Source organism: Balaenoptera acutorostrata, chromosome 17 (genome assembly GCF_949987535.1).
Source record: "Balaenoptera acutorostrata chromosome 17, mBalAcu1.1, whole genome shotgun sequence".
In the NCBI taxonomy this organism is placed as follows: domain Eukaryota; kingdom Metazoa; phylum Chordata; class Mammalia; order Artiodactyla; family Balaenopteridae; genus Balaenoptera; species Balaenoptera acutorostrata.
The window spans coordinates 37,813,440-37,824,040 of record NC_080080.1 but is presented as its reverse complement, the minus strand read 5'-3'; the positions used below and the strand labels follow the sequence as shown (position 1 = coordinate 37,824,040).

At 37.3% G+C, this 10,601-nt stretch overlaps 1 protein-coding gene across 10 annotated transcripts in view; it reads left to right on the top strand.

The window, feature by feature from the left end:
- The first annotated feature begins 1,859 nt into the window (after window positions 1-1,859).
- Window positions 1,860-10,601, top strand: part of VPS13B (vacuolar protein sorting 13 homolog B) — a 769,553-nt gene continuing 760,811 nt past the window's right edge. For 5 of the 10 annotated variants that reach the window (XM_057531723.1, XM_057531726.1, XM_057531724.1 and 2 more), the window contains exons 1-2: window positions 1,864-2,124; window positions 2,566-2,744. In XM_057531723.1, coding sequence (XP_057387706.1) covers window positions 2,598-2,744 — 147 coding nt within the window. In that variant the 5' untranslated portion in view covers window positions 1,864-2,124; window positions 2,566-2,597. Of the gene's footprint in view, window positions 2,194-2,565; window positions 2,745-10,601 lie in introns of all 10 variants that reach the window. The other 5 variants (XM_057531718.1, XM_057531717.1, XM_057531719.1 and 2 more) reach the window with 5 other exon arrangements.

The window sequence follows — 10,601 nt, the reverse complement described above, 5'->3', positions numbered from 1 at the left end:
GGGAGATCAGCTCTGTGCTTTGTGTCCACCTAGAGGTGTGGGATAGGGAGGGCGGGAGGGAGGGAGATGCAAGAGGGAAGAGATATGGGAACATATGTATATGTATAACTGATTCACTTTGTTATAAAGCAGAAACTAACACACCATTGTAAAGCAATTATACTCCAATAAAGATGTTAAAAAAAATAAATAAAAGAATTTGCAGAAAATTTATCAGTACAACCAAAAGGTCTCTGACCTGCGTGGAACATCTGATTAAAGACTTCACATCTCAAAAAAAAGAAAAAAAATTTGGCTTATTTATCTTAATATATTGGTCTCATTTATTAAATTACCACACAAATAAGAGTAGGCCCTTTTTCTTCCCTAGCAGAATAACAGGACTTGGAGCTCCTGCTCTAGACCACCTAGGGCTTTCAAACAATTAGTGGAACCATTTATATTAAAACTTCTGAGCCATGGCTTCAACCTCTTCACTTTTCAAGTGAAGCAGATAACTAATTACTTGGATAATTTAGTTGGCTGATTTAGTAGGCTTTAATAAGACCCAGATTACTTGGGTTATTCATCAAGGCTTTTTGTGAGAGGACAGTTGCTCTGAATTAGCCATTAGCTGCTTCTCTTTCTTTCCTTTTTTTTCCCCTTCCTTCCTTCCTCTTTCTCCAACCCCCCCCCCCACCTTCTTTCTTTTTGAAATGTAGTTCCTTATTTTCATTAACAAAACAGATCTAAACACCTTGGCATCCTCACTTATGCCTCTTTCCTATGGCAGTTTCTAAAACTCTTTCAAGAAACCTTAACTTCATTCTACCACCAATGAATTGGGAGACTGGGATTGACATATATACACTAATATGTATAAAATGGATAACTAATAAGAACCTGCTGTATAAAATAATAAATAAAATAAAATTCAAAAATTAAAAAAAAGAAATCTTAAATTGAATTCCAATAAAGAGTTTTAGGAATTTACTTAGGAAGTGTTTTCAATTAAATGCAACGACAACATGGGTGGATATTTTAATAACTTTGTAAGGAAAGTCTATTTTCAAAATGCAGTGGTAGGTGTCTTCTTCAGAGGTTACCAAAAATAGTAAATACTGGTCAAAAATTAGGCAGCATGTCCTATGCTATCCCTTTAAGCCCAGTATATAGGTGTTTATCCGGTGTTGTGTGTTTGAGTTTCTTGACTTCGTAAGCTTGCAAAGTACTAGAAGGAAAGGTAGTATTTTATACATTCATTTCAGCCTAATAAAACCAATACTGACTCTTAAAAAACTTTGAATTCATTCCCTATCAGCTATTTCTTTTCACTTTCTCTAAGAGTCTCATTTCCTTCTGCTATTCCTACCGCTTTTCTGAAGTTCCATATATCGGCCTGCAATCCAATGGACCTCCACGATTTTCTCTTTATTCCTTCCCCGCACAAATTTAAACATACTAAACCACTCCTTCGCCAAAGTAAAAGAACGCGAGAGCTCGTTTACACGTTTGGTCAAAACGCATTCTCCTACATCACACATCCCGATCCCTTCAATTTCTCCTTTCCTCCCGCAAATGAAGCTCTCGATCTAAATTTACCCCCCACCCCACCTGCAGCCTTATTGCTATTGCTCTGCACACTGAACCCAAGTTCTTTCCAGGCCTTCCATTTCCTAAGAAAAACAAAAACCACTTGGTTTTCAGGGCTTTAAACACTAGGACCCGCTTTCTTCCTCCTCATGGGACCTATGGCCTTCCGTGCTTCCTCACTCGGACTCGATCTCCACCTCAGTTGCTCTCTTCCCGGAGCACCACTTCCGGATCTCCGGTGTCTCCGCTTTACCGGTCCGCCCACCTCCCCCGCGCACTTCCTAGAGCTTAGTGCGAACCACTGGCGGGGTCGGAGTGGAGACGCAGGCTGGCCGAGCGCCAGCGGTCTCCTTCTAGAAGACGCACTGAATGGCTTCTCCAGCCTGAGAACTCCGGCCCTGCTGCGGAGTCGAGTGGTGGCGGTGGAGGGTTAGTTTGTTTCGAGCACCGAGCGGGGCACACCCGGAAGTGGCGCGGTACGGGAGCTGCGCCGCCTCCGGAGGCGGGTGCCAGGTACCGGGAGGTGGAGGAGACGCCACGGTACTCTTCGGCGTGAGTGTCACCCGAGGGTGGAATACGGCGAGAGGCGTACGGCCTGCTTCTGGCTCTGTTTCTACGGTGGTAGATCCGGCCGGGTTCCGAGGGGCGAGGGCCTCCTGGGGCGGCTGGGCTGGCTAAGGGAGGGGTGCGGCGGCCAAAGGCGAGCCTGCCTCTCTTCATTTTCCCACTCCAGGGGACCCGCTTTCTTTAGGTCACCACCTCTTCTTCCCACTCCTCGCCAGGCGAGTTGAGGGGAGTTGTACTAGTGAGGAAGTCGCGGCTGGAGCAGAGAGTCCATTTGAGTTTTCTCTGCTTCTGGGAGAAGGCGAGCGGCCGCTTTGGTGGGGACTGTTGCTTTTCGGCCTCTTCAACCTTTCCTGAGAAATGCCTTTTCGTTAAGAAATGCACCACAGACTCAGTTACCTCTAATGTTTCTGTCTTTACTCCTTTCAGCTTCTGACTTTGACTCCTCTGTACCTTAAAGAATGCTGGAGTCATATGTGACTCCAATTTTAATGAGCTATGTGAATCGCTACATCAAGAACTTAAAGCCGTCAGATCTACAGCTTTCACTATGGGGTGGAGACGTGGTTCTCAGCAAGCTGGAGTTAAAATTGGATGTGCTGGAGCAGGTAAGCGGTGTAGCTGTCACTGGAAACATTTTCAGCCTGCTCAGAAGTAATCTGTGCTTTCCTACACTCTGACTTTATGCTTTAAAAGCTTAGTTTTTCTGCTAATGTATTTTGGGCTATCTTGAACTAGAGACCTTGCTTTACAGAATTTTTTTTTTTTTACGCTTTGTTACTAGTGGTGGATTATTAGAATCATAATCCCCCAAATTGCCGCAACAGATAGAAAAAAAATTTCATTGTTCTTGTCAGAATTGTTCACCCTGTTACTCAGTTCTTAAGCTTTACCGAATATGCTAATTTACATTGCTAGGATTCTGTATGACGCTGGAAAATATTCCCTTTTTCCTTTTTTGGGGAACGAAGGGGTGTGAAAGACAGCAAGGTTACATCTTGAGGAAGGTTCTCTTAGTGGGAAAAATGACATTACCCATGACATCCTCAGAATATTGAGTAGACAGACAGATTGAGAATGCCAGCATAGTTGAAAACTTCTTTCTTAATCACTTTTTTAGTTTCTTTTTTTTTTTTTTTTAACGTGGGAATGGTCTGATGTAAATGAACTGTAACTTCAAAGTTCATATATTTATTAATTCACTTAGTACACTTATTATTAACATATGCCAGGCAATTCTTTTAGGCTTGAGAATACAAAAATTATCTCTGGAAACTCAGGAGTCAGAGACCAAATGCTTTTTAGGAGATAAGGGAAGACAATCCGATGGTGATGTTATTAGTAACTTTTAGTTATATTCCACTGCTTTCTGTAGTCTGGAATAACCTGGAGTTAACACTGAGAAATAATATTCTTGGTTTCTTCCCCTTCCTGTCTCCAAGGTTGATTATCTTAATATTTTCATTGTTTTTTAATGAGCACAAATCCTAAGTATACAGCTCAAATTTTGCATATGTATACACCTGTGTAACCACTATCCAGATAAAGAAATAAAATATTTCCTACACCCCAAAACGCTCTCCTTGCCTTTTTGTAATTAGTACCCCACCCCTGAAACAAGTGACTGCTATTCTGACTTCTATCAACACAGACAAGTCTCTTGAACCTGTTCTTGAAACTTAAATAAATGAGAATCACTTGTGTTTGAATTCTTTTGTTCAACGTTATGGCCAAGATTAACCCAGGTTCTTGAATGAATGACAGTTTATTCTTTGTATTGCCTTGTGGTATTCCATTGTATAAAGATTCACAGTTTATATATTTATTTTCCTTTTGAGGTACATTTGGATTTTTTCTACTTTTGACAATTATGAAGAAAGCTCTTATGAACATTCTTGTATTGGACAGAGGTGTTGATTTCCTTTAGATGCATACCTAGGAGGCAGGCATATATTTAGCTTTAATGGATACTGATAGTTTTCCGGAGTGGTTGTACCAATTTACATTCTCACCAATAATGTGTGGGAGTTCCAGTTACTTCACATTTTTGCTGTTACTTGGTAAGTTTGTTATTTTTAGCCTTTCCCTGTGCAATTGGCTGTTTGTATATCTTCTTTGGAGAAGTGTCTGTTCAAGTCCTTTGCCCATTTTAGAAAGTTTTTTTGTTGTTACTGAGTTGTAGGCGTTATTTATATATTCTGGATATCAGTCCCTTATCAGATATGATGTGCAAGTATCATCTCCCATTGTGGGTTGCCTCTTGACTCTGTTGATAGTGTCCTTTGAAGAACCAAAGTTTTAAATTTTGATGAAGTCCAACTTACAACTTTTTCTTTTGATGTCTGGGCTTTTGGTGTTATATCCAAGAAATCATTGCCAAATCCAGTGTCATGAAGCTTTTCCCCTATGTTTTCTTCTAAGAGTTTTATAGTTTTAGCTCTCACATTTAGATATTTGATCCCTTTTGAGTTAATTTTTGTATATGGTACAAGGATCAAACTTCATATTTTTTTGCATATGGTTATTCAGTTTTCCCAACATCATTTGTCGAAGACTGTCCTTTCCCTACTGAGTGATCTTGGCACCTTTCTTGAAAATCAAATGGTCATTGATAGGAGGGTTTATTTCTGGGCCCTCCATACGATTCCATTGGCCTGTATGTCTGTCTTTATGTCAGTATCCCATTGTTTTGATTACCATGACTTTGTAGTAAGTTTTGAAATCAAGAAATGTGAAATCTCCAACTTTTTTCCTTTATTAGTTTTAAAATTTTTAAAATTTAATTAAAAAAATTTTTTATCGGAGTCTAGTTGATTTACAGTGTTGTGTTAGTTATGCTGTGCAGCAAAGTGAATCAGTTATACATATACATATATCCACTCTTTTTTTAGATTCTTCCCCCATATAGGTCATTACAGAGTACTGAGTAGAGTTCCCTGTGCTACACAGTAGGCCCTTATTAGTTATCTGTTTTACATATAGTAGTGTGTATATGTCAATCCCAGTCTCCCAATTTATCCCTCCGCTGACCCTTACCAGTTTTTTAAATGTTAGGAAAAATTAATCATGAAGTCATGCTAGTTAGGAGTTTTCTTAGTTAGAAAGTTTTTAATTCCTGATTTAATTTCTTTAACAGGTATAGGACTATTTAGATTTCTGTTTCTCCTTTTGTTAGTTTTGGTTAGTTATGCTTTTCAAGGAATTTCTCCATTTCCTCAAAATCAGGGATCAGCAAACAATGGTGTGGGCCTAACTTTGTAAATAAAATTTTATTGGAGCCCAGCTATTCTCATTCGTTTACATGTTGTCTGTGGCTGCTTTTGCAAGCTAAAACGACAGGGTTAAGTGGCTGGAACAGAGTCTGCATGGCTTGCAAAAGCCTGAAATATTTACTATCTGCTCCTTACTGAAAAAGTTTGCTTGTCTCTGCTCTAAGTTGTCATATTTAAGCCATAAAGTTGGTTTTTTTTTTTTTGTTGTTTTTCATTTTAAAGTTGCCTTAAAAAAATCTAGGAACTGTTATGATATCCTCTTTTCAATGCTTATATTAGTAATTTGTATTTTCATTAGTATTGCTAGGGCTTTATTAATATTAGTCAAAACCCAACTTTATTGATTTTTTTCCTACTGTATTCCTGCTTTCTTCGTAATATATTTCTTTTTTAAAAAATAATTTATTTATTTATTCACTTATTTTTGGCTGTGTTGGGTCTCCGTTGCTGTGCGCGGGCTTTCTTTAGTTGCGGCGAGCAGGGGCTACTCTTTGTTGCGGTGCGCAGGCTTCTTATTGTGGTGGCTTCTCTTGTTGCGGAGCACGGGCTCTAGGCACGCGGGCTTCAGTAGTTGTGGCATGAGGGCTCAGTAGTTGTGGCTCATGGGCTCTAGAGCACAGGCTCAGTAGTTGTGGCACACAGGCTTTGTTGCTCCGTGGCATGTGGGATCTTCCTGGACCAGGGCTCGAACCCATGTCCCCTGCATTAGCAGGTGGAGTCTCAACCACTGTGCCACCAGGGAAGTCCCTGTAATGTATTTCTGCTCTTATTTTTTTTAATCATTTCTTTTTTTTTCCTGTTTCTTTGGATTTGATTTGCCATTGTTTTCTCTAGCTTCTTGAGGTGGAAGCTTAGGTTATTGATTTTCTTCAACCCTTTTCTACTCTAATATGTGCATTGAATACTGTACATTTTTGTTTAACCGTCTATTTAGCTTTATCACCACAATTTTATATGTTGTCTTGTCTTTTCATTATTATTCAGCTTAAAAAATTTAAAATTCCATTTTGACTTCTTCTTTAATCCATGGGTTATTTAGAAGTGTGTTGCTTAATTTCCAGACATTTAGGGAATAATTATCTTTCTGTTATTGATTTCTAATTTAACTCCATTGTGGTCAGCACATTCTCTGTATGATTTTGATCCATTATAATTTATGACTTAGTATATGGTCAAAATTTTATTTTTGTAAGTATTCCATGTGTAATTGATGAGAAATGTGTATCCTACAGTTGTTGCCTTATTCTTCCATAAATGTCAGTTGCTTCAAATTGGTTATTAGAGTTCTTCAAATCTTATAAATCCATATGGATTTTCATTGTCTGCTTGTTCTGTCAATTACTAAGAGAGGTATGTTAATGGTTAACATCTCCAACTATGATTGTGGATTTGTCTACTTCCCTTTTATAGTTTTGCCAACCTTCACTTTATATGCCTTGAAGTTACATTGTTAAGTGCATACAGATTCAGTACTGTGATACCTTATTGTTGAATATACTTAAAAAAAATCATTCTGAAATGTGTCCTTCTTTCATTCACTCTAGTAATTCTTTTTGCCTTAAAGTCTTTTTAATTATACTCTTTTAAAAATCATTTCAGTTGCTTCTCTAAAGATAACAAAATGGATATTTGACTTATTGGCATCTACCTGAAATTAGCATTCTTACCATTTCCTGAATAATCTTACAGTAGTTTAACTGCATTTGCCCTCTTCCTCTCCTGCCTTTTTTGGTATTGTGGTCCTTGTTTTTGTTTGTTCAGTTTGGGTTAGCTTGTTTAGCTTGGTTTAGTTTGTTTTTCTGCTGCCTGCAGGTAGAAGCCTAGGTTATTGATTTGAGATAGTTCTCTTTTTCTGCTATAGACATTTACAGCTCTACGTTTCTTAGCTGCATCCTACGAATTTTGGTATGTTGTGTTTTTATTTTCATTCAGTTCAAACGTTTTCTGATTTTCCTTGAGATAGCAGTGTATTTTTGCAGATGTTGGATGGAATGGTTTATAGATGTAAGGTCTAAATTGGTTGATAGTGTTTTTCAGGTCTTCTATATCTTTGTTGATTTTCTGTCTGTTCTGTTTATTATTGTAAGTTATTGAATTATTTATTTTCTCACTTTTGTCAGTTTTTGATTTATTTTGGGGCTCTGTTGCTATGCTCATATATGTTTTATATTTTCTTTTAAAAAATTTTTTTATTGGAGTATAGTTGATTTACAATGTTGTGTTAGTTTCAGGTGTACAGCAAAGTGATTCAGTTATACATATGCTCATTCTTTTTCAGATTCTTTACCCATGTAGGTTATTACAGAATATTGAGTAGAGTTCCCTGTGCCATACAGTAGGTCTTTGTTGGTTATCTATTTTATAAATGGTAGTGTGTGTATGTTAATCCCAAACTCCTAATTTATCTCTCCCCACCACGTTTCCCCTTTGGTAACCATAGGTTTGTTTTCGAAATCTCTGAGTCTGTTTCTGTTTTGTAAATAAGTTCATTTGTATATATTTTCTTCTTGAATTTACCTATCTATCATTATAAAGTGTCCCATGTTATCTTTAGTAACAGTTTTTTTTCTTAAAGTCTATTTTATCTGATAATAGGGTAATTACCTCTCTTATGGTTACTGGTTGCATGATACATGTTCTTTTCTTTTTCCCCTCAGTACACTGCATTTTAAACTATCTTACCACTTTCGCCTTGTGTTGTGTTTCTTCAAGCCTGGTACCACACTGTTTGAAAGTTTTACAGACATGTTATTTGGCTTCAACAATTCTTTAAAATTTCATCTGCTGTATTTTTAACCTCTGACTGGGATAAACTGTTTTTAATTGTTACTTATTTGCATTGGAGAACACTCATATGAAAACCAGGGGAAAATACTGCTGGAATTAAGATCATAGAAATTAAAATTCTTTATATGCCTAAAATAGAATACCATACCATTTCCCTAAATAGCAAGAAAATATGGTGATTTGATGTATTCAAGGCAAGAAACTGGATCACATGACTTCCTAGGATCTTGTTTATTAATTTTTTTATTACGGTGTAAAAGACATATAGTGTTATATTAGTTTCAGGTGTACAATGTAATGATTTGATATTTGTATATATTGCAAAATGATCACCAAAGTAAGCCCAGTTAACATCTGTCACCATACATAGTTAAAAAAGTTTTGTTTCTTGTGATGAGAACTTTCAAGATTTACTGTCTTAGCACCTTTCAAATATGGAATACAGTATTATTAACTGTACTCACCATGCTGTACATTATATCCCAGGACTTTTTTTATTTTATAACTAGAAGCTTGTATCTTTCGACCACCTTTACCCATTTCGTTCACTTTCCACCCCATTGCCTCTGGCAACCACCAATCTGTTATCTGTATCTATACAGAAAAATGATACATTAAAATGAAAAAAAAAAAACCTTTTTCTTATTTTCAACCTATTTGTGTTTTTGAATCTAAAGTATGTCTCTTGCGGAGAGCATATAGTTGGATCTTACTAGTTTTTAAAATCCAGTCTGACAATCTTTGCCTTTTTTTTAAAATTAAGTTTTATTGGAGTATAGTTGCTTTACAATGTTGTGTTAGTTTCTGCTGTATAGCAAAATGAATCAGCTATACATATACATGTATCCCCTCTTTTTTGGATTTCCTTCCCATTTAGGTCACCACAGAGCACTGAGTAGAGTTCCCTGTGCTATATAGTATGTTCTCATTAGTTATCTATTTTATACATAGTATCACTATCCCAATCTCCCAATTCATTCCACCCCACCAGCCTTCACCCTTGGCATCGTTTGTTCTCTATGTCTGTGTCTCTATTTCTGGTTTGCAAAGAAAATCATCTATACCATTTTTCTAGATTCCACATATATGTGTTAATATACGATATTTGTTTTTCTCTTTCTGACTTACTTCACTCTCTATGACAGTCTATAGGTCCATCCACATCTCTGCAAATGACCCAATTTCATTACTTTTTTATGGCTGAGTAATATTCCACTGTATATATGTACCACATCTTCTTTATCCATTCCTCTGTTGATGAAAAGACAGCCCTCAGAGTGGGAGAAAATATTTGCAAACGAAGCAACTGACAAAAGATTAGTCTCCAAAATATACAAGAAGCTCATTTAGCTCAATGTCAAAAAAAAAAAAAAAACCCAATCAAGAAATGGGCGGAAGACCTAAGTAGACATTTCTCCAAAGAAGACATACAGACGGCCAACAAACACATGAAAATTTGCTCAACATCACTAATTATTAGAGAAGTGCAAATCAAAACTACAGTGAGGTATCACCTCACACCAGTCAGAATGGTCATCATCAAAAAATCTACAAAGAACAAATGCTGGAGAGGGTGTGGAGAAAAGGGAACCCTCTTACACTGTTGGTGGGAATGTAAATTGATACAGCCACTATGGAGAACAGTATGGAGGTTCCTTAAAAAACTAAAAATAGAACTGCCATATGACCCAGCAATCCCACTACTGGCAGTATACCCAGAGAAAACCATAATTCAGAAAGACACATGCACCCCAGTGTTCATTGCAGCACTATTTACAATAGCCAGGATATGGAAGTGATCTTTGCCTTTTGATTGGAATATTTAATCCATTCACATTATGTTTTTATTCATATGGTTGGATTTCTGTCTACCATTTTGCTATTTTCTAAGTGTCTCATGTCTTTTTTGTTTCTCTCATAATCCTTTGTGACTTTCTTTACTATTAAGTAGATATTTTTATTTATTATTTATTTATTATTATTATTATTTTTTGGCTGTGTTGGGTCTTCATTTCTGTGCGAGGGCTTTCTCCAGTTGCAGCAAGTGGGGGCCACTCTTCATCGCGGCGCGCAGGCCTCTCACTATCGCGGCCTCTCTTGTTGCGGATCAGAGGCTCCAGATGCTCAGGCTCAGTAGTTGTGGCTCACGGGCCCAGTTGCTCCGCGGCATGTGGGATCTTCCCAGACCAGGGCTCGAACCCGTGTCCCCTGCATTGGCAGGCAGATTCTCAACCACTGCGCCACCAGGGAAGCCCCAAAGTAGATATTTTTTAGTATTGCATTTTAATTCCTTTGATTTTTAATTTATTTTGAGTTATTTTCTTAGTGGTTGCTTAGAGGATTACAATATGCATCTAATTTATCACAGTCTATTTGAGATTAATGCTAACTTTATTCCATTAAAGT